The sequence below is a fragment of the Pelophylax lessonae genome (genome assembly GCF_965119305.1).
Source record: "Pelophylax lessonae genome assembly, chromosome: 5".
Classification (NCBI taxonomy): domain Eukaryota; kingdom Metazoa; phylum Chordata; class Amphibia; order Anura; family Ranidae; genus Pelophylax; species Pelophylax lessonae.
In genome coordinates this window covers 182,900,817-182,926,201 of record NC_138772.1, presented here as the reverse complement: position 1 = coordinate 182,926,201, position 25,385 = coordinate 182,900,817, and the positions used below count along the sequence as shown (strand labels likewise).

The window sequence follows — 25,385 nt, the reverse complement described above, 5'->3', positions numbered from 1 at the left end:
GGACGCCTCTGGCGTCACACGTCGCCTCTGGCGTCACACTTCCGGTGGGACCTCTTCCTGCTTATAAGGGAGGAGGCAAACACACCGATGGCAGCGGTAACTGGCACCGCAGGCACCGGCGTCCGGACCTCTATGTGATAACGTTTCCTCAGTAAGGTAAGCCCTTGACACGAATGGAATCCCTTTCTTTTTGGGCTCATATGATTGACCCCCAAACAAACTATGTTTGTGTCTGGTTGGTTCAAATTCCCATTTTTTCTTTTTCATTTTTTTGTGTCTCCCCCTCCCCCCTTTTTTCATTCAAATACTGTAGAGCTACATTGGGCTTGTCACCACAAATTCCCGCCTTTACCATCAGTTGGATACGGTGTACCCCTGTGCAATCATGTATGGGTTACACGTTGGCAATGATTAATGGATGTAATTATACATTGAGGAATTCGGGAAGAGGTCCGGTCCACCTTACCTCGCAAGAGGTTTTTTCTGGTCCCTTATCAAGGATCAGTAGGAGGGGGTTCTTTGTATCCTGGCTTATACTGAATGACTCTGGCAGTCTCGGATCCTATCCATGCTAACCCCAAGTTTGAACCAGGTGAGCAAGTTGATAATTTTGTGTACACTTATTTTGATTTAATTCAAACTGGAATCTAAGTATACACACTATGTATTATTTATGTCCATTTAATTGGCATAATGTAAAGGTTGCTTATGATTGTTTTTTTCTCCCCCCCCCCCTCTTTTTTCTTTGTACATGTCTAAAATAGAGGCTTTATAGCCGCTAGTACATGGTTCCTGAAGAAGCCGAGTATATTGTTCCGGCGAAACGTGTCGAACCATCTATAGAAATACCCTTCAATGTTTTAACATGGATGAGTTATCAACACATTACTCTGTTATGTCCATGTTTGTTATATGCTGCTAGTTACCACATGTGACTTTTGTTATGTTTTCTTTGTATCTTTTAACAATTCTTAATAAAATTATATAACTTTTTATCTTTGTGTTGCTCACCAATTGCTATACCAGCCCTTTAAAGTCCATTTTTTCGTCTTGGGAATTTCACCTGGCTTTTGGTCCCTACCCGGTGGATATGTTGTATTCCCGCCCAACACCCCTTCTCCTTTTCATTCATTATCAGGATGTGGGGTTGGTATAGTAGGTCTTTGATTTGACTGTATTTTACTTTTATCTATAAATACATTATGTATTATTATTTTTTATTAATAATAATAGTAAACACCCAACCCCCAAAAAATAAATTAATATTACTATATTAATGATAATAATGTATTTACTTAATAATAGCTAAACACCCTAGCACAAATTATTATTTTATTTTTTTAAGGATTAGAGGTTTAGGTTAGGGGTTCATTATTTATTTATTACTTAGTACTCATTTATTGAATATATTTATAATTATTTATGAATATTTTTATTTGTGTATTTATTACATTTATTCATTTATAATTATTATTACTATTGTTATTATTTAGTAGTAGTATCACCCTAACAAAAAAAAAATAATAATATATAACCTTAACCCCTAATCCTAACCCCAACTCCTAATCTTAACCTAACTTTAAGACCCCGTTCACACTGGGGGCGACCTGTCAGGCGACCTGGTCGCCTGACAGGTTGCCGTGGGTCGCCTGCCCATAGATTAGCACAGGACTGTTCTAATAGGAGCAACACAAGTCGCTCCGACTTGGAAAAAGGTTCCTGTGCTACTTTGGGGCGACCTGGAGCGACCTGCATAGACTTCAATGATATGAAATCCGTGCATGAAGCTCCGAGGTCGCGGTGCGCAGGTCGCTCCGGCAAGTAGCGTCGCCCCTATGTGAACGGGGTCTAACTCTAACCCCTTACCCTAATGAAAAATAATAATAATAATAAATGAATAAGAATAATAATAAAGAAAAAAAAAGCTAATGGAAAAGCTAAGAAAGCTGAAATGCCTAGCAACAAATGATGCAACAGATGATAGTTTTCTCTACAAATACGTTGTAGAGAAAATGCACAAGTCGCGCATAAAAACGCTAAAAGACACTACGCTCAGGTGTGAATGCAGCCTTAAAAGTGTAGCTGCTGACTTTTAATAAACACACACTCACCTATCCCATGATTCAGTGATGCGGCTGGCGGGAGCCTCTACTCTCTCCCTCTTCTCCCGTCGGCGCTGGCATCACTAGTGTGGGAACCTGGCTATGACAGCTTGCAGCTTCACAGTCAGGTGCACGCTGTGAGTCCTGAGTGGACGGACAATCTTCTGGGACCTGTATGTCCCATAGGATTGCAGGGAGGGAAGGGGAGAGGAGAAGGCAGCCCGAACGGAAGTGGGAGCGGGTACCTGTCAAATTTAGGTACCCGCTCCCCCCCCAAAAAAAATGACATGCTAAATGTGGCATGTCAGGGGGTCAGGAGGCCTTAAAGTGGAAATTCCACTTTTGGGTGGAACTCCGCTTAAGGCCTCTTTCACACTTGTGCGACTTCAAAGTCGCGCGATTTACCGCGATTTTGACTGGGCTTGAACGTCTTTGGCCTCAAAATTGTGCCAAAGTAGTGCAGGGACCCCCAAACATTGTATATATTTTTTTTAGCGAAGACTCTGGAGAATAAAATGGCGGTTGTTGCAATATTTTATTTCACGCGGTATTTGCGCAGCGGTCTTTCAAAAGAAATGTATTTATTTATTTACACTTTACTGAAATTAAAAAATGTTAGGAGTTAAAATCAAGAAAGAACTCATAGTTTTCTTGATTTTAACTCCTAACATCTATGAACTGAGAGCCTGTTTTTACTCTAAAATCCCAGTGGGACATCCATAAGGAGCGGCATTTAATCCATCTGGATATATGATGGGATGATGAAGTGTATGATGTGCCCAAGATCCTGTGTGGATCTAAACCTCTGGTAAGCAGCCATTCATTTCATTTAGGACACAGTGGTGGAGCACTGGAACTTTCAGTTGGTTTTGCATGAAGACACTGTGTAACACCAAGGATATGGATGGACACACTGAGTGGGCAATTTACTCACTTATCTATGAAGATTTTTCTATCTAAAAAAGTTTTTTTGAAATCACATTTGTTTTATTTTACTTTAAGCAGTCTTAAGTTCATTAGTCACTTTATAGGGGGGTGAAATGATCAGCGCAAATTTATGTGATTCCCAACAATCTGAAAGGTGTTGCTGCACCAATACAATTAAATAGCTGATTGTGCCAATATGTACATGTGTAGAATTTAAAAAAGTGCTAATGTGCCAATGAATGATTATACACGTGATGAAAAGCAAATAGTGTTTTTAAAAGGAAAAGTGCAAGTGCAGTATTGCAAAAACTCAATTATCCTAAAAAGTGCAAGTGCAGTGTGTTCAGTAAATAAATAGCTGAATGAGAATCAATCAATCAATATCCTGAGAGAAAGAATGTGCAATAATCACTAAAAAAATGTCTTAGATCAAACTACATAAAATAAATAAATAAAACAATACTCCCATGGCTTCCACTACCATTTCTATGCTGATGACACCCAAATCTACCTCTCTACCCCTCAGCTCACCCCATCAGTCTCCTCCCGCATTACTGATCTACTAACAGACATATCAGTCTGGATGTCTCACCACTTCCTCAAACTGAATCTATCTAAAACCGAGCTCATAATATTTCCTACTCCACGTGCCCCTTCCCCGGAATTCTCTGTCAAGATCAATGGAACAACTATTAGTCCTTCCACACATGCCAGGGTGCTAGGGGTAACCCTGAACTCTGCACTGTCCTTTCAGGCTCACATCCAATCCCTGTCCAAATTAGGCCGCCTTAACCTCCGCAACCTCCGTATTCCGCTAGAATACGGCCCTTTTTAACCAATGACACCACCAAGCTTTTAATTCACGCCTTGGTTATCTCTCACCTCGACTATTGCAACTCCCTCCTCATTGGATTACCTTTACATAGATTATCCCCCCTTCAATCCATAATGAATGCTGCTGCAAGACTTATCCACCTTACCAACCGTTCAGTGTCCTCCACCCCTCTCTGCCAATCCCTTCACTGGCTTCCACTCACCCAACGAATAAAATTCAAAGTGCTAACAATAGTTTACAAAGCCATCCACAACTCTGCCCCCAGCTACATCACTAACCTGATCTCAAAATATCAACCAAGCTGCTCTGTTCGGTCCTCCCAAGACCTCCTGCTCTCTAGCTCCCTTGTCACCTCTTCCCATGCACGCCTCCAGGATTTCCCCAGAGCTTCTCCCATTCTTTGGAACTCTCTACCCCAATCTGTCTGACTGTCCCCTAATTTATCCATCTTTAGACGATCCCTGAAAACCCTTCTCTTTAAAGAAGCCTACCCGGCTACTAACTAATAAAACTGTTTCACTTGCTCCATCAGCTCATCCCCCACAGCGATTGCCTTTTGTATCAATTGACCCTCCCTTTTAGATTGTAAGCTTTAACGAGCAGGGCCCTTTGATTCCTTTTGTTCCAAATTGTAGTGTAACTGTAATGTCTGCCTTCATTTTGTTAAGCGCTGCGCAAACTGTTGGCGCTATATAAATCCTGTATAATAACAATAATACTCAATAAAAAGTCAATCAATGAATAGTCCATAAAGAAAAAGTCACAAGTGAAAAAAGTGCAATTGGTGCCAGGATCAAAAAAAAAAAAATATTCTCAGCGTTCACACGTGAAGGAATCACACCATCTGTGCTCCACAGTTTCCACCAAATCTGACTCACCAGATACAGAGCTGACCAAATTATAGACCAGCAATCACGCTTATCAATTATTGCCCAGCATGATGGTTATGGCTTCTAATCCTTCATGAGCTTGTTATCCTCCAGATAGTACAGGATGAGAGTAGTGAATGGCAGGAAAAAGAATAACCAGAATAATGCAATTCCGTATAAATTTACATTCTTTATTAAAACAATATAAGGTAACACTCACATATTTCTGTGTCAACCTGACACTAAGAATCTCTGCCTTAAAATTCCTACGCTCCGGCTGTGTAGATCCATGCCGAGAGCGTGGAGTAAAGTTCATGCAGTGTTTCTTCGGCATTCTAGCCCCGCCCTACTAGTTTCGTCATTCAACGTCTACCGCTCCGGGAAGACGTTGAATGACGAAACTAGTAAGGCGGGGCTAGGACGCCGAAGAAACACCGCACGGACTACACTCCACGCTCACGGCTTGGATCTACACAGCTGCAGCGTAGGAATTTTAAGGCAGAGTATAGTATGTGAACGGAGCCTTAGTGTTGCATGTGCAATATTATCATTGAACTGTATATTTGAAAGGTTGATCCTTTTGTTTTTTTAAGATATATGTGTGTTGATGCACATATATATATATATATATATATATATATATATATATATATATATATATATATATATATATATATATATATATATATATATATATACACAGTTGGTACGGAAAGTATTCAGACCCCCTTAAATTTTTCACTCTTTGTTATATTGCAGCCATTTGCTAAAATCATTTAAGTTCATTCTTCTTCCTCATGAATGTACACATAGCACCCCATACTGACAGAAAAACACAGAATTGTTGACATTGTTGCAGATTTATTAAAAAAGAAAAACTGAAATATCACATGGTCCTAAGTATTCAGATCCTTTGCTGTGACACTCATATATTTAACTCAGGTGCTTTCTATTTCTTCTGATCATCCTTGAGATGGTTCTACACCTTCATTTGAGTCCAGCTGTGTTTGATTACACTGATTGGACTTGATTAGGAAAGCCACACACCTGTCTATATAAGACCTTCCAGATCACAATGCATGTCAGAGCAAATGAGAATCATGAGGTCAAAGGAACTGCCTGAAGAGCTCAGAGACAGAATTATGGCAAGGCACAGATCTGGCAAAGGTTACAAAAAGATTTCTGCTGCACTGCTGCACAGTGGCCTCCATAATCCTCAAATGGAAGACGTTTGGGACGACCAGAACCCTTCCTAGAGCTGGCCGTCCGGCCAAACTGAGCTATCGGGGGAGAAGAGTCTTGGTGAGAGAGGTAAAGAAGAACCCAAAGATCACTGTGGCTGCACTCCAGAGATGCAGTCAGGAGATGGGAGAAAGTTGTAGAAAGTCAACCATCACTGCAGCCCTCCACCAGTCGGGGCTTTATGGCAGAGTGGCCCGACGGAAGCCTCTCCTCAGTGTAAGACACATGAAAGCCCGCATGGAGTTTGCTAAAAAAACACCTGAAGGACTCCAAGATGGTGATAAATAAGATTCTCTGGTCTGATGAGACCAAAATAGAACTTTTTGGCCTTAATTCTAAGCGGTATGTGTGGAGAAAACCAGGCACTGCTCATCACCTGTCCAATACAGTCCCAACAGTGAAGCATGGTGGTGGCAGCATCATGCTGTGGGGGTGTTTTTCTGCTGCAGGGACAGGACGACTGGTTGCAATCGAGGGAAAGATGAATGCGGCCAAGTACAGGGATATCCTGGACAAAAACCTTCTCCAGAGTGCTCTGGACCTCAGACTGGGCCGAAGGTTTACCTTCCAACAAGACAATGACCCTAAGCACACAGCTAAAATAACGAAGGAGTGGCTTCACAACAACTCCGTGACTGTTTTTGAATGGCCCAGCCAGAGCCCTGACTTAAACCCAATTGAGCATCTCTGGAGAGACCTAAAAATGGCTGTCCACCAACGTTTACTATCCAACCTGACAGAACTGGAGAGGCTCTGCAAGGAGGAATGGCAGAGGATCCCCAAATCCAGGTGTGAAAGACTTGTTGCATCTTTCCCAAAAAGACTCCTGGCTGTATTATATCAAAAGGGGGCTTCTACTAAATACTGAGCAAAGGGTCTGAATACTTAGGACCATGTGATATTTCAGTTTTTCTTTTTTAATAAATCTGCAACAATGTCAACAATTCTGTGTTTTTCTGTCAGTATGGGGTGCTATGTGTACATTCATGAGGAAGAAGAATGAACCAAATGATTTTAGCAAATGGCTGCAATATAACAAAGAGTGAAAAATTTAAGGGGGTCTGAATACTTTCCGTACCCACTGTATATATATATATATATATATATATATATATATATATATATATATATATATATATATATGACACAAAAGTTTTGAATTTCATTTTAAGACAGCGCACTATTTTTCACTATCAATTTTATTAAACCAACTAGATGTAACCAATACGGAGCATTTTTAATATAAATTTGGCAAAGGTTACAAAACTGTCAGGTTCTTACTGCTGTCTGTGTCATCACCACCGGTGAGATTTCCCTTTACTTTATGTACTGGTGACACGAGGTCAGAAAGACAGAAAGTGATGGGTTATAAAACATTTTATTTGTATCAATGATTTTATTGTTGTCACAGCAATTCCCTGCTTTTTTTTACTTCTTGTTCTAATGTGACAGGAATGGGAAATAAAGGGAATTCTCTTCTACTGAAGCTGGTCTTCTGAATTTGGCTTTAAGTCTAGATTTACAACGTGCGGACTCTAATTATGAATAGATTACAAGTTGGTGAACATGAATGTGTGTATTAATGCCACTTCACACCAATGGGAAGAGGGGTGTTTATTGCTGCCACTGCACCTCAATGGGCACAGGGGTATTGATTATTGCCACTGCACTTCAGTGGGGAGAGGCGTGTTTATTAGTTTCATTGCACACCACCGGGGAGAGGGATGTTTAATAATGCCATTGCACTTCAATGGGTAAAAGGGGTGCTTTTAAATTCCACTGCACTTCAATGGGGAGAGGAGTGCTTATTAATGTCACTGGACACCAATGGGGACTGGAGAGTTTATTATTGGCACCATGCTTTAGAGGGGAGAGGAGTGCACTTCAATGGGACCTTAGGGGTGTACATCAATGGGGAAAGGGGGGTGTTTATAAATTTTACTGCACACCAATGGGGAGCGGAGTGTTTAATAATGGCACAAGTAGAAGGACATAAAATCTTTCCCCTAGTTTGTAGACGCGATAACTTTTGTGCAAACCAATCAATATACTCTTTTTGGGATTGTATTTATCAAAAATATGTAGCAGAGTACATATCGGTCTAAAATGAAGAAACAATTTGATTTTTTAATTTTTTTTATTGGGAATGTTATATAGCAGAAAGTGAAAAATATTGTTGTTTTTTTTTTTTCAGAATGGTCACTCTTTTTTTTGTTTAGAGGGTAAAAAAAAAAAAAAAAAAAAAAAAAAAAACGCAGAGGTGATCAAATATCACCAAAAGAAAGCTCTATTTATGGGAAAGAAGGACATAATTTGGGTACAGCCTTGTACGACCATGCAATTGTCAGTTAAAGTAACGCAGCGCTGAATTGTAAAAAAATGGCCAGGTCATTAAGGGGGAAAATATTCCGGTCAAGAAGTGGTTAATGCCACTGCACACCACTGGGGAGAGGGGTGTTAATAAATTCCACAGCACATCAATAAGGAGGGGGATGTTTAATGCGGCCACTACACACCAATAAGAAGTGAGAGTGTTTTTTGTTAGCACTACACATCAATGTTGGGAAGGGAGGTGTTTTTTTTTGGTGCCACCGCACACCTAGGGGGAGAGGGATGTTTTTTTTTTTGCGGTCACTTCACAGCAAGAGGAACTGGGAGGTGTTTACTGCAGTCACTGCAAAAAAAGGAAGGGGGGTATTTATAACTGCCACTGCACACTGATGGCGAGGGGGTATTTATTTCTGCCTCTACTCACCAATGAGCTGGGGGGGGGGGTGGGGGGCGTTATTGCTAGCACTGCACACCAATGAGAAGGGTGGTATTTATTACTGTCACTGCACACCAATGGGGAGGGGGGTATTTGTTGCAGTCACCACACACCTATGGGGAGGGGAATGTTTACTGTGGCCACTGCACACCAATCGAAAGTGAGGGTGTGTATTGCTAGCACTAAACATGGATGGGGGTGGTATTTATTGCTGCCGCTGCCACCACACACCTATGGGGGGGGGGGGGGGACTTTTTTGCAGTCACTTCACACCAATAGGAAATGGGAGGTGTTTACTGCAGTCACTGCAAACCTCTAGAAATAGAAAGGGGGGGGGGATTTATTGCTGCCACTGCACATTGACGCTAAGGGCGTATTTTTTTCTGCCTCTTCACTCTAATGAGAAGGGGGGAATGTTTATTGCTAGCACTGCACACCAATGGGAAGGGTGGGTATTTATTACTTTCACGGCACCCCAATGGGAAGGGTGGGTATTTATTACTGTCACGGCACACCAATAGGAAAGGGTGGGTATTTATTACTGTCACGGCACACCAATGGGAAGTGGGGGTATTTGTTGCAGTCATTGCACACCAATGGCTGGTTTGAGAGGGGATACAGTGGAAGAACGCCGCAGACAGCCCCCTACGATACCATTTTCTTAAAGGGGTTATCTCTGTTATTTACATGTCTTGTTCTGGTTTTATTACAAAATGTAGGTCTATCATCTGATACTTTTGAATTGGAAATTTTAAAAAATGGTTGATTAGCTGCGGCTCTTCAATCAACTTTTGTATACAAATATGGTCCTTGGGACTTTTAAGTTATGCTGGCCATACACTATGCCTCAAAATCGTTCAAACTCATTTTCGAAAAATGAACACTCAGTCATTGCATGATAGTGCCATCATGCAATGACTGATAAATTGTTCAATGGACATAAATAAATCAGTTTTTTGTTCGTTTATTCACATATGCCTAGTGCAAACAGTTTGATCGAGAAACATTAACCTTTGAATGTATCATTCATTCGGCAGAAAATGTCCAAACTTGTCCTTCGTTTTTTGTTTGGCTCAAAAACATCACAACCGATTACCGATTTGAGCCCATTAACTGGTTGAAAAATGTACAAACTGTCCAAATGACTGAATATCAGACAAGTTTTCGTATAGTGTATGGCCATCATTAGACACCACAGGTCTAGGTGGCGTTTCTTTTCAAACTTGAAATATCTTGGGCGCAGGACATTATAATCCAACTTTTTGCACCCCAAGTGGCAGAGCTATTTTTATTACATGTACTTGTAAGACATGTAGCATGTATTTTCTACTCTCACCTAAGCTAGACTTTTCACCTAAGACTATACGGGGTATAATGGGGGGGGGGGGGGGGGTCTGGAACTCTGCAAGCATTCATCTGATAATTTTAATACCAATAAGATGAGAAAGGATGTATAACTGTTATCTATTTAACTACTCACAGATGAAATAAAATTTGAAGCAGTTGTTGTTACAGTTGCAGCTGCTGAAGAGGAGGAGAATCTTAATGCTTTAGCAAAGAATGTCCACATAGCAGCGTTGCACAGAAACACAAGTCCTATACAGCAAAGGCGAAGCAGTAGGTGGATCTGAAATGACAAAGAGATTGTTTGGTATTCCTTGTTTAAGTCTTTCATCCGCAAAGTCTGCAGGTACAAACTGGATATGTAAGTTTTGGAAGTAAGAAATTATAAACAAAAATAGGATTTTTGTACTCACCATAAGGCTCCATGCACACAGGGCGTCATAAAAACGAGCTCCAAAGCTGTTTCTTGACGCCGGGAAAAAGCAGCTGTAAAAACGTGCTTTCAGTAGCTTTTTCCATTTGCGTTATTGCACGTTTGGCCGCAGTAGCTGTTAGCAGCGTTTTTTCTGCCTCCATTCAAAATCAATGGTTCCCTATGGGAGCCTATTGATTTGAATGGAAGTCGCACCGCAGGTCGGATCAGGGTGATCCAACTTGCGGCGCGCCTTGCGCTGTGAGAATCTTGAGGGGGAACTCCACGCCAAAATGGGGAAAAAGAACGGCGTGGGGTTCCCCCCCAGGATCCAAACCAGGCCCTTCGGGTCTGGTATGGAATTTGAGGGTAGCCCCACGCTGAAAAAACAGCGTGGGGTCCCCCCCAAAATCCATACCAGACCCATATCCGAGCATGCAGCCCGGCAGGCCAGGAAAGGGGAGGGGACGAGCGAGCGGCCCCACCCCCCCCTGGACCATACCAGGCCACACGCCCTCAACATGGGGGGGGTGTGGGTGCTTTGGGGCAGGGGGGGCTCTGCACCCCCCACCTCAAAGCACCTTGCCCCCATGTTGATGAGGACAAGGGCCTCATCCTCACAACCCTGGCCGGTGGTTGTGGGGGTCTGCGGGCAGGGGGGCTCATCGGAATCTGGAAGCCCCCTTTAACAAGGGGGCCCCCCATATCCCGGACCCCCTCCCTATGTGAATGGGTATGGGGTACACTGTACCCCTACCCATTCACCCCATAAAAGGCAGTGTGTGTAAATAATGACAGGAGACGTTTTGGAAAGTTTATTAAAAATCTTCATCCCGTCTTCTCCCTCTCCGGTCTTCTGCTCTTTTGCTGTCCTCTCCTTGTCTTCTCCTCTCCGGTCTTCTGCTCTTTTACTGTCCGCTCTTCTTGTCTTGTCTTCTCCTCTCCGGTCTTCTGCTCTTTTGCTGTCGGCTCTTCTTCTTCCTCCGGTCCTCCTCGGACGACGTCTCCGGCGATTATGCTGGTCTCTGCAGCTTATTATATAGCCATTAGGGGCGTGGCCACCAGATGACGTCACCGGGAGACCGACCCCCTTGTGTCACATATGACGTCATCTGTGACATAAGGGGGCGGGGTCTCCAGATGACGTCATCTGGCGGCCACGCCCCTAATGGCTATATAATAACCTGCAGAGACCGGCATAATCGCCGGAGACGTCGTCGTCGGAGGACCGGAGGAAGAAGAAGAGCCGACAGCAAAAGAGCAGAAGACCGGAGAGGAGAAGAAAAGACAAGACAAGAAGAGCGGACAGCAAAAGAGCAGAAGACTGGAGAGTAGAAGACAAGAAGAGAGAACAGCAAAAGAGCAGAAGACCGGAGAGGGAGAAGACGGGATGAAGATTTTTAATAAACTTTCCAAAACGTCTCCTGACGTTATTTACACACACTGCCTTTTATGAGGTGAATGGATAGGGGTACAGTGTACCCCATACCCATTCACATAGGGAGGGGGTCCGGGATCTGGGGGGCCCCATTGTTAAAGGGGGCTTCCAGATTCCGATGAGCCTCCTGCCCGCAGACCCCCACAACCACCGGCCAGGGTTGTGGGGATGAGGCCCTTGTCCTCATCAACATGGGGGCAAGGTGCTTTGAGGTGCCCCCCCTGCCCCAAAGCACCCACACCCCCCCATGTTGAGGGCATGTGGCCTGGTATGATCCAGGGGGGGTGGGACTGCTCGCTCGTCCCCTCCCCTTTCCTGGCATGCCGGGCTGCATGCTTGGATAAGGGTCTGGTATGGATTTTGTGGGGGACCCCACGCCGTTTTTTCAGCGTGGGGCTACCCTCAAATTCCATACCAGACCCGAAGGGCCTGGTTTGGAACCTGGGGGGGGAACCCCACGCCGTTTTTTCTCCATTTTGGCATGGAGTTCCCCCTCAAGATTCTCACAGCGCAAGTCGCGCCGCAAGTCGGATCATCTTGATCCGACCTGCGGTGTGACCTCCATTCAAATCAAGAGGCTCCCATAGGGAACCATTGATTTTGAATGAAAGAAAAAAAAACGTATAACTTGGCTTAACGCTCGTTAAGCAACGTTATTCAGCCTTTAGCAGCATCAGACGTTTTTACAGCTTGACGCTGCAGCTCCAGAACGCACAGTTTCTGGGTTTTTTTTTGGAGCTGTAAAACGCCTATGCCACTTGGAGCTCCTAAAAGCTCTATGTGTGCATGAGGCCATAGAATAACATGGATGGGCGTTCTGCAGCTGCAAAAAAAAAACGTCTGACGCTGCTAACAGCAGCTCCAAAAACGTCCAGTGTGCATGAGGCCTAAAGCTCTTTTCTTGGGAGTCCACTGAGGGACACATGAAGTCCTAAACCAATAGGTTATACTACTGTCTAGTGATGGACTGGACACCAAATATTAAAAAATAAAAAACGTAGGCCAGCCCAAGGTATAACCTTCCCAAACCAGCATGCCTCAGTTCTTAAGGAAAGCAGTACCATGAGCAAGATCATAAGCCCAGAAGGGTGAGACCTGTGTTCTCCAATGGACTCTAAGAAAAGGATTTTACAATGAGCACAAAATCCCATTTTTCTTTTTCTTATACATTCACGTTAAAGCCCCGTACACACGCACAGATTGTTGGCCGTAAATTGTTGGCCAACGTCCGATCTGCCGATTGTTGGCTTGTTAGTATGATGCTTCTGACAACCAACTGCAAATTTTCGGCCGAAAAAAATCTGGTGTGCATGTTATAAAATTTTTGTTGGCCAACAAAGAACGGCCGATTGTTCCTCAGTCAGTACAGATTTCGGCAGACAAAAATCAGATGAGCAAGACTGGGCATGCTCAGAGAAGAAAAAACACACTGAAAGTCAACCAGAACATGACATCACTTCTGAAGTTGGTTTTTGTTGGCCAACAAAAGTCCAGTGCAAGTCTAGAGCACATTTCAACCAACAAACAACACTGGACAAAAGTTGGCCGATCAGTTGGCCAACAATCTGTGCGTGTGTACGGGGCTTTAGTCTTAAATCTTCAAGACATACAAAAACAGCCCAACTGAGGGGTGGGAAACACAGGAAACAATCATTAACAGGTCCAATGTAAAATAAAGAACAGGACTTCCGCAATTTGAAGAGCTGCCTGAAGGTCCTTTCAACTAAAGCTGGCATCAGATAAGGCCGCGACATTCACCTAGTAGGACTTAACGAAGGTGTGAGCAGAAGACCAGGTGGCAGCTGTGCAAATCTGGGAAATAGTAGCCTGATGCTGAAAAGCCTAAAGCCTGGTACACACAATGAGATTATTGGACCATTAATCGCCTATTTTTGATGCCCATATGGAAAATGAAGAGATTACTAAGATTCCAAAAATTCTTGTACGACAGAATTCAACTTTGGAAGCGATGTAATGTGTTGAATTGTTTTGTAATGTATTCTTTCATTTATGAGCATAAATGGTTTGCTCTTATGATTTTTTTCAATGAAAACTGTACTAATGAAACGAAAATTGGACATCGTGTTCACATACTGTACGATAAAATGTTCTAGCCTGCACCTTCAGGTTTTTTCATCCAAAAAGGCTTTGTTTCTGGTAAGAGGTGATATTATTTCTTTGGTGGAGCACTTTGTGGTGATCACCTGAAGCAGAGAATTTTTTAAGAGGCGCACGAGTGGAGCATTATTACATATTTTTCTTGTTACTTCGTTGGGACTGATTTTTTCTTTTGCCTGAATTTCAAGATTTACGGGACTATTGATTTATTCACTATAATTTTTCAATTTTTGTTCCATTGAATCACTTATTATGTATTTTTGTTTATGAATTATGTAAGGCACCGTATACTGTATGCACTTTATGAGACATGAAAGTTCCTTGATAACTTCTCTTGTGTTTTAACAGCTTAACACAGGAGTGAAAGTGTGAATGAGACCTAAAAGTCTGGCGTTTAGATCTACAAAGTGTGTTTTTTTTTTAATATAAACTGCATATCATTTTCTGCTTTGTTCTACATGTATAAACATGATTTAATACTGCTTTTAGTATTCTATATGCAGTTTTCTGTACCTGTTCTAATTCTGTATGGTATAGGTTCAGGACAAGGGGGAGTGTAAATACAGAATTTAAAACAAAAAAAGTAATATATTGCAACTTACTAATCATTAGATGTATTGGCTGCAATTGTTTTATTTTTTAGTCTTTTCTCCTTGTTTTTACTTGCTGATCTGCTTGGTAACACAACTCTTGTATTACAGTGCCCCCACTCTGGATAGAGGAGCAACAGAGACACCTTTGGACAGTAGTAGGGCTGAACGATAGTCGATGTGATATCGACTATCGTGCTGCGGGCGTGGGCGATGGTCACATCGCCGAAGATATAATAGTAAGGCATAGGCATTAGGCAGGGAGAAGTCGGGACTCGGGAGGACTCACAGTGGTTGTAGCAGAACAGAGCCCGACATCCGTCCCACACGTTCAAGTCTGCCTGCAGCTTGCCTAGTTCTCCTGACTGAGCGGTGAGCAGCGTGCCGTGAGCAGCTGCACAGCGAACCAATCACGCGTGCCTGCACACCTGATTGGTTCGCTGTGCCGCTACTCACGACGTGATTGGTTCGCTGTGCCGCGCTCAATGCTCGGTCAAGAGAACTAGCTGCGGGGCAGACTGAACATGTGGGATGGATGTCAGGCTGTGTTCTACCTTAGGTAAGTCTCTCTGCATTGAAGGGGACACGGCACGCTGGTCACTACATTGATGGGGGGGCACGCTGGACACTACATTGATGGGGGGGCACGCTGGTCACTACATTGATGGGGGGGCACGCTGGTCACTACATTGATGGGGGGACACGCTGGTCACTACATTGATGGGGGGCACGCTGGTCATGGTCACTACATTGATGGTGGGCACGCTGGTCACTACATTGATGGGGGACACACTGGTCACTACATTGATGGGGGGCACGCTGGTCATTGCATTGATGGGGGGCACGCTGGTCACTGCATTGATGGGGGGCACGCTGTAGTAACTCTGCACTACTAAAAATGCACGACGAAGAGGATCCGCCACAAAAAAAATATTGCAAAATGGCACAGTGGTGTAGTGGTTAGCACTTTCACCTAGCAGCAAGAGGGTCACTGGTTCAAATCCCAACCACGACACTACCTGCCTGGAGTTTGCATGTTCTCCCTGTGCCTGCGTCGGTTTCCTCCGGTACTCCGGTTTCCTCCCACACTCCAAAGACATGCTGGTAGGTGAATTGGATCCTGTGTAAAAAAAAAAAAAAATTGGCCCTACTATGTATGTATGAATGTGAGTTAGGGAACTTAGATTGTAAGCTCCTTGAGGGCAGGGACAGATGTAAATGTGCAATGTAAATGTAAAGCGCTGCGTAAATTGACAGCGCTATATAAGTACCTGAAATAAATAAAAATAAATAAATAAATATATATCGTTGGGAAAAAAATATCGCAATGTGATTTTTTTTCAATATCGTGCAGCCCTAGACAGTAGCATTGGCAATCTGGGGGGAAGGAGAGTGTTTGTATGTACTGGCCCCTTTGTTTAACCACTTGCCGCCCGCCTGCCGTCAAATGACGCCGGGGCGGAGCGGTGTGGTATTTGTTCTGGGAGGACATCATGGCGGCACCCAGTAAAGCTGTGATCCTGGGACACGGCACGACCCCAATCTCAGCAAAGAGCCAGGGCTCTTTACGCATGTAATCGGCTGTGTGCAATCACAGCCGATCCCATATAAACAAGGAAGTGCCGTTTATCGGCTCTCCTCATCTCACACTGACAGAGTGTGAGAAAAGGAGAGCCGATCAGTGGCATCTCCTCACAGGGGAGACATGTAAAGGTAATCAGGGCACTGATCATCAGTGCCCTGATTACAATGCAGCCCTGATTACAATGAAGCCCCAAAATTGCCCATCAGTGACACCAGTCTGTGCCCATCAGTGACACAAGTCTGTGCCCATCAGTGAGGGTAATCTGTGATCAGTTATGCCGATCAGTACTGCCTTTCAGTGCCCATTAGTGCTGCCCATCAATGGCACCTATCATTGCCACCTACCAGTGCCCATGAGTGCTGAATATGATTGCCACCTATCAGTAATGCATATTAGTGCCTCCTCATCAGTGCTACCCCATTGGTACAGCCTCATCAGTGCACATCAGTGAAGGAGAACAATTATTTATTTATTCTGAAAAACGTTTCCTTTTTTCAAAATTTTTGGTCTTTTTTCGCTTTTTTTATCAAAAAAATTAAAAACCCAGTGGTAACTAAATACCACAAAAAGAAAGCTCTATTTGTGTGAAGAAAATGATAAAAAAATTTGACTGGGTACAGTGTTGTATGACCGCTCAATTGTCACTCAAATTGCAACAGTGCTGAAAGCTAAAAATTGGCCTGGGCAGAAAGGGGTGAAAGTACCTGGTATCAAAGTAGTTAGGAATAAAGACTTCTTGCTATATAAAGTGAAGGTTTATTTACCACACGTGGGAGAACAAAAAAGCAAGCTGTCATTCTGAGGATTTTTTATTCTTAAAGTGATTGTAAAGTTTCATGTTTTTTTTTTTTTTTTAAGTAACAAACATGTTATACTTACCTCCTCTGTGCTGTTGGTTTTGCACAGAGCAGCCCGGATCCTCCTCTTCTCGGGTCCCTATTCGCTGCTCCTAGCCCCTTCCTCCTGTTGAGTGCCACCACAGCAAGCAGCTTGCTATGGGAGCACCCGAGCCAAGCTACAGCTCAGTGTGTTCATTCAGACAAGGAGCTGCCGTTCGGCCCGCCCCCCCTCTCTCATGACTGCGAGAGCCAATGGGGCTGTGGCTGTATCTCAGCCAATCAGGAGGGGGAGTCCTAGGATGGCCGAGGGACTCGTGGACATCGCTGGACAGAGAGGGGGCACAGGTAAGTATTAGGGGGGCTGCTACACACAGAAGGCTTTTTATCCTAATGCATAAAATGCACTAAGATAAAAAACCTTCCTGACTTTACAACTCCTTTAAATCTGGTAAGATGCTCTTGAACAATCTTTATGCATTTAATTATGTTTAGGAATGATGATTGTATCTTGTGAAGGCTTTTGGATTATGGTATTTTTTCATGTTTTATTTGTTTGAAAACTATTTACGTTATAGAAGTTCAAAGAAACTCAAATGGCGGAGGGTATAATTGCCATCATCCCTCCTTAGTATTTGTAAGCGATCTCCTCTTTGAATAGTATTTTATGGGCAATTAAACAACCTATATAATAAAAATATAGTTTATTTTTCCATTTTAAAAATGCACATTGCTATTTCCTTCACTCACGTGTTGGGAGAAGACAGACATACCTCTCTCTGAGAGTTCTTCTACACTATTGTGGGAATTCACATTGAGGAATGGATCTTTTTTCCTTTTACCAATAAGCTGACAATGTGCAGGCACCTTCATTTGGGGAGTCAAAACCTTTTTGGATTAATACCCAGCGGTCCCGTATGGCATGAACATTATTGTGCAGTGAGAATATGGTGACTCTATGAGGCTCTGGGAGCATTTTGGCCAAGATAGTGGTTATGATATCCCTGAAGAAGATGTTATTCGTATTTATTCGAAACGTGTTAGATACCCCCACCCACTTGGAACCATCTCTGGTTGCTATCTAATAATGATGGAACCAAGCTTTAAGTAGTTGGGAAAACACTATTTTCATGCTCATTTTATGTATCTTACTATATCATTATTTGTCACTCCATACACAATGAGTTTCATGGAATGTTTTACAGCTTTATATATATATATATATATATATATATATATATATAAAAAAAGAAAATTTCCGCGCTAGTGTAACAACAAAGTGAGTGACTATGAATGAAATACAAGCAGCTGGCACAAAATCAACTAACAGTGATCCATAAATACAATATATCCAAAAAGTGCAGCGCTAGAAATAAGTGAAAAATTATAAATAATAATAGAACTCCAAAATCATAAAAGAGAAAGGGTAGTGTCCAAATTAATGAATACAGTCCCAAAAACTAGTGCAAATAGTATAAATCCACATGCAGGATATTCAAAGAAAACTCTTTCCGGTGACACCAAGGAAAAGTGTGAAGGGGACACCTCTGTGCACGGGTATGGCAAGCAGCTTACCAGAACTCCGTGGCTACTCAATTCAATGAGACAGCCTCTCCCAGCTAGTAGTTAAACCAGTGTGGTCAGTAGATGTAAAACTCAGGCACTTCAGAACTTCGTGGCTACTCTCAATAGGACAGCCTCTCCCGGCGAGTTGTTATACCGATATGGCTAATAGATGTCAGGCTTGGGCGCTTCTCAATTACTCCATCAAGCATAAATGAATATGTAGAAAGAAATAGAGGCCCATAGCGTAATCCCGTAATGTATAGGCAATATTTATTTAAAAAAACTAGTTACAAATTGAAGATATATAACAGGCATGAAAATTGGGCTGATCATGGATGAAATCGCGGCGTCCCGCAAGTCTCCAAAACAGCGGGGAACAATCAAAACAGCCGGCTCCGTAAGGGGGCATGTGGACGTTGCGTCTCTGTGTGGACGTTGCGTCTGGAGCCGCCAACGTTTCGTCATCAAAAGACGTCGTCTGGGCCTGGGTCCCCTTCTCACACTTTTCCTTGGTGTCACCGGAAAGAGTTTTCTTTGAATATCCTGCATGTGGATTTATACTATTTGCACTAGTTTTTGGGACTGTATTCATTAATTTGGACACTACCCTTTCTCTTTTATGATTTTGGAGTTCTATTATTATTTATAATTTTTCACTTATTTCTAGCGCTGCACTTTTTGGATATATATATATTTTTTTTTAAATGGAAAAATAAACAATATTTTTATCATATACGGTTGTTTAATAGCCCATAAAATCCCATTCAAAGAGGAGATTGCTTACAACATCTATTTACGTTATCGTATCAATACATTGTTGTTATATATCTAATTGGATATATTTTGTATATATATTTACTCTTTCCTTTTTTGACTTATCCGTCTAGGTGTAGTAAAATACTGTATATGCCCTAAGGAAACCTAATAAATGGTGAAATATGTCGGGATTGCTACACTGTGACAATTTACTGTAACAAATTCACTTGATGGATATTAAACATGAATTTGTTCCATTTTTTTTAATGTTTATATTGTCTTTACATGTTTTTTAAATTAAATATATGAATACAATGATTGCATTTTAATATGTTTTGATTGGAGTTACTGGCACCTAAAAAATTCCAGTTCTTATTTGAGAGCAATTCCCAGTATCTTGTGCTCTCCCACAGCGGTAAAACACTGGTTAACCCTTTGATCGCCCCTGATGTTAACCCCTTCCCAGCCATGTCATTAGTACAGTAACAGTGCATATTTTTTTAGCACTGATCACTGTATTAGTGTCACTAGTTCCCAAAAATGTGTCACTATCGTGTCTTATTTGTCTGCCGCAATATCGCAGCCCCGCTATAAGTTGCTGATAGCTGCCATTACTAGTAAAAAAAAAATCCATAACATTATCCTATAGTTTGTAGGCGTCATAACTTTTGCACAAACCAAATCAATATACGCTTTTTGGGATTTTTTTTTACCAAAAAATTGTAGCAGAATACATTTTGGCCTAAATTCATGAAGAAATTTGATTTTTTACATTTTTTTATGGGTGTGTTTTATAGCAGAACGTGAAAAATATTGTTTTATTTTTTCACAATTGTCGGTCTTTTTTTGTTTATAGCGCAAAAAAATGGGATTTTTTACTTACAATAAAATAAATTTCTCTGATGTTCATTGATGGACACAGCTCCTGATTCTTCTTAACCATTGGGTTATCCTGCCCCCTACAGGAGTAGGACATTACGCAGAAAAAAGCTTGACTATGCCTATGGGCAGTGCCAGGGGGGTATACACCCACACTCAGTTATAGACACTCAGTTTTGTTACAAGCAGTGTCAGAAGAAAGCCAACTCCACAGAGGGGTGGGTGCTTCGTCCATCAATGAACATCAGAGAAATAGATTTTACGGTAAGTCAAAAATCTAATTTTCTCTTTTGTTCATTGACAGACACAGCTCCTGATTCTTCTTAACCATTGGGACATCCCAAAGCAGTGTTAAACATGAGGGGAAAACATCAGGAACAAATTCCCAAGGCTAACCATAGCCAACCAGGTAACATGGAGCTCAACCATAAACAACTGGAGCTCACCTGAAAAACAATACACCCTCAAAGAGGACCAGGTTCTCTAAACAGCAGCCAGCAAAACCTTGTGGCCAAAAGAAGCATCCGCAGATGTGAACACAACCACTTTACAAAAAGCTTTGTAAAAGTGTGCACCGACGACCAGGTGGTCACCTTGCAAACCTGCGTGACTGACGCTTGAAGACGGAAAGTCCAGGAGACACTAAGCACCCTAGTAGAGTGCGCCTTGAAAGAGAAAGGAGGAACCTGACCCCTGATGCAATAGGCCTGAACCACAGTCTGATCCATCTGGAAATGATCGCAGAAGAAGGATATCCAATAGGATACCCCCAGTTACTCTACATGATTTGGGTATATGCATCCACCTAGGACTACATCTAACAGTATTTGGGGAATACCACTTCTCAACAAACACTCCAGTACCTGTGAAACAATTGTACAAGCGATGCATTGGAATGTGCATGAAATACATTTTTTATGTTTTTAAATGGTATTTATTTATTATGTATATAAATATAAATTAAATTCAATAAAATATTTTTGATTTGTAAATGTTAATTTATTATTTGCCCCAAAAATCCAACCTTTAGTGGAGAACAAACTTCCCTATTAGGGTTTCTTTTTATTTATGGACCCTCTGTTTTGTGACACGTTGTCAAGGTAAGCGGAAAGAGGAGCACCCTCGCTGCTTTGGAGGGCCTGCAGGTGCCAAAAGGAACCCCGTGCCTCCAACGCGGCATCAGCCGCAACCTCTATTTTTAAAGTTTTATGCACTGACACAAACAGTGCATCCACCAGCGCCTATTTACGTGCGGCTAGAGGAGCAGAGGAATCATCTTCACTATCTGAGCACTCAGGGTGCGTGGACGCAAACCCAGTAGGGTCGCTATATACTGAGTTCACCCCGAAAACATAACAATCAGGGGAGGCCACTGACTGCGATCCCGCAAGGGGACGCTGGCCAAGGGTTCACAAATGGACCACCTATTGGACCCAGCAAAAAAACAAGGGGGTTGCCCTCCATAAAGAACATAATAGGACATAGCCTTCTTAAAAGGGGGTTGCCCACCGTGACGCGGACGCACAGGCAGGGAACCCTTGCTAAATCAAGGCAGGTGCCCCACACAATAATAGCGGCAAGACGGCCATTAAAAATGAAACGCCCCTACAGTGCCACTTGGTCCAAGGGAGGTGCCAAGCTGACCATATGGTCCAGCAGGCCGCAAGCCGCGGCCTAAATCTTTGTGGGGGCCCAGCCGCAATTGCATGGATCCTTAGCCCGGCAGAAGCCCAAAGCAAAGGTGGGGGTTTCAGTTACATGCACTGTGGCTGCCCCCCAATGGCAGCGTCCGACTCGGCCGCATGGTCCAGTAGGCTGCAGACTGAGGCCTAGAAGGCCGCAAGCCGCGGTCTAAATTTCTGAGGGTGCCCAGCCGCAGAGACGCGAGCCCGAGCGGAGCCGACCACCCAGGGGCAGCAGAGGGGAAGGTGGATGCCCAAACGAGAGGCAGTGGCTTTAGCCAAGCTCACAGGTGCCGCCGCACGTAGTTTCCGAGTAGTAGGCCGCAAAGCTGCGACCTAAATTTTTGGCCAGATCCGGCCGTGTGAGGCCCGTGGATGCTAAACTATCCGCCCCCCAAGCCCAACAACTGACGCAAGGAGCCCAGGGAACACCCCTGCCCTAGTCACCAGCCCCCAGGGTGGCAGGAAACTCTGCTCAACCTCCCGTTGCGCACTAGGAAAACCCAGTCAGCAGCAACTCCAACCAGCCCTCCTTAAGAGTATGTGGCAACAGCCAGCTCATTACCTCACCCAGGGTGGAAGACCCAAAGTGACCAACATTTTAGAAGGGCTGAGGGGGGAAGGAAGAGGAACCTGGGGTCTGACCATCCCAGGGAGAGGCCCACGTCCAAAACCCTCCAGGGGGAGTGGGGGGGGACAGCTACTTGCCACACCAGGAACAGGGTGGCACCTCTCCAAACAGGACACCGCTCCATCGTAAGGTGGGTGCTGTTGGCCAGGAGAAAACACTGCAAATCAGGCTGAAGCTAGTTTGTATGCGCCCTCACGAGACGTTAATCTCGCAAGCCAGACCCCGTTCAGTGGGCTAAGTCGCGGCTGACCTAGCGCAGAGCTTGGGTCTGCACGTGCTCGCTGGCTGGACTAGGGGGACCCTAAAGATCTAAATTATCTAGTTCATCGCCCAGTCCGGCACTTGATTGTAGTTCTCACAGGAACAATATAAAAATAAAATAAAAAAAAGAGGAAGAGGAAAAAAAAAATGCCATTTAAAATGAAAAAATTGCTAGGACCGAAGATCCCAGCAAGGAACTAGGTCCTTACTCTTGACTAGGCAGAAAAAAACTGAGCGTGTATAGCTGAGAGTGGGTGTATACCTCCTGGGACTGCCCATAGACGTAGTCAAGCTTACTACTGCCTAGTGTCCTACTCCTGTAGAGGGCAGTATAACCCAATGGTTAAGACGAATCATGAGCTGTGTCCGTCAATGAACCAAAGAGAAATAAAAACCACAGAGGTAATTAAACACCACCAAAAGAAAGCTCCATTTGTGGGAAAAAAAAGAAGAAATTTTATTTGGGTACGACCGCATAATTGTTAACAACTTCAATACTGTGCACTTTCACCCCTTCCTGCCCAGGCCAATTTTCAGCTTTCAGCGCGGTCACACTTTGAATGAGAATTGCACGGTCATGCTACACTGTACCCATGTGAAATTTTTATCATTTTTTTCACATAAATAGAGCTTTCTTTTGGTGGTATTTAATCACCGCTGGGTTTTTTTGTTTCTTACTAAAAAAAAAAAAAGAAAAAAAAAAAGAAAATTTTGAAAAAAAAAAAAGTTGTTCTTATTTTCTGTCAGTAAATTTTGAAGTTAAGTAATTTTTCTCCTTCACTGATGTGTGCTGATGAGGTGGCACTGATGGGCACTGATGAGACAGCACTTATGGGCACTGATGAGGTACTAATATGATGCACTGATGAGCATTGATAGGTGGCACTGACGGACACAGATAGGCAGCACAGATGAGCAGGCACTGACTGGCAGCACTATGGGCACTGATGGTGGGCACTGTTTTTTAACTTTTCTGTAATCAGGGTACTTATGATCAGTGCTCTAATTACCTGTCCTAGACTCCCCTTTAAGGAGTGTGAGGCGAGGAGAGCCGATAAACAGCACTTCCTCATTTACATGTGACCGGCTGTGACTGGACACAGCTGATCACATGGGTAAAGAGCCACGTCATTGGCTCTTTTCCAAGATCGGGGTTGCGCCATGTCCTAGCAACACGGCGCGGCCACGATCACCGCACTGCGTGCCTCCGCGGGCACGCGAGAGAGGCCGTATGATGTCATCCTAGAACGAGAGCTGCACCGCTCTGCCGTCATCTGACGGTGGGCGTGCGGTAAGTGGTTAAAGTAACGCAGTGCTGTATTGCAAAAAATGGCCTGGTCATAAATGGAGGGGTAAATCTTCCAGAGGTCAAGTGGTTAAATAATCTTTATGCCTAAAATGGTTTTTTAAACATATGCATAAAAAAAAAAAAAAAAAAACTATACAAAAACAGCTGTTGTGGTGAAAGGGTTAAATCAGATTGTATAATGTATGACTAGCCTAAGAATGAAAACCATAACTGTTATAAACATTTACAGACAACACAGGGACCAATTGCCACAAAATATGAGGTCTTTCATTGGATTCTTATCTCATCCAATCAAAGTGTAGATCGTGTTTTTTACTTTGCCATCACTGTGTGGCTAATAGGGGTGAATGCTGCACAGATATATAGGTTATTCATCATATATGTTCTTCCTCATTGTGGAATACTTATGAAGTGGCAATGATCAGTGGAATTGTGGTGCAGCACCATGCATATCAAGACACAATGTTTGAGAAATACACTCCATCAATTCATCATCACATATTATAGGATTCATATATATTATTTCATTAAAGACCATAACTAGAGTAGCTGGGTATAGTAACCAATCAGCTTCTAGCTTCAGCTTGTTCATATAAGCTTTGAAAATGAAAGCTAGAAGCTGATTGGTTGCTCCAGTATTGATAACTCCCCCTCTGGTTCTATTATTATAGGGAGACATGAAACGTGAACATTACAGCAGAAAGTGGCAGTAGGGGTTAGCTGATGTGTCAGTGTTCCCTCCTTACCCAATCACAGAGCTCAGCCCGCTCCCCGGTGTACGCCCCGCACACCTCTCTCAGGTAGTCCGCTCCGAACGCTAGTTTGGCAGAGCATGCTGACAGCGCCCCTAGGAGGCCGGCCACCGCGCTGCATCCCCAACTAGACCACATGGAGTTGCACAGACCATCGGCCAACTTCAGCTTCCTGAAACACAGGTGGAGGGGAGGGGACATCACAGTCATGTGACCGCCGGAGCCATGTGATCTGCTGGATCTAAATTATTGTGTTATGGGAGAGAGACTCTGTAATATAGTGCATGCCGTGTGTGATTCTTCATTCTTTTCATACGTGTCTGTTCTCCCCTTCCATCCCAATTCCCGATCCCGTATCCTTACATTATCATGTGTTCTATTCTAAACCTCCTTCCTACTCAGCTGTCTAATCCCTTCACCAACCACTTTCTATTTATATGCCTAACCCCTCCCCCTTCATCTAATGTGCCCAATGTCCACTCCC

At 43.2% G+C, this 25,385-nt stretch overlaps 1 protein-coding gene across 1 annotated transcript in view; it reads right to left on the bottom strand.

Annotated features, from left to right (window-relative positions):
- Positions 1–25,141, bottom strand: part of TMEM42 (transmembrane protein 42) — a 29,150-nt gene extending 4,009 nt beyond the window's left edge. Inside the window, exons 1-2 of the mRNA XM_082257970.1 lie at positions 24,896–25,141; positions 10,223–10,369 (exon numbers count right to left, since the gene is read on the bottom strand). Coding sequence (XP_082114096.1) covers positions 10,223–10,369; positions 24,896–25,111 — 363 coding nt within the window. The 5' untranslated portion in view covers positions 25,112–25,141. The remainder of the gene's footprint in view (positions 1–10,222; positions 10,370–24,895) is intronic.
- Between the last annotated feature and the right edge of the window lie 244 nt (positions 25,142–25,385).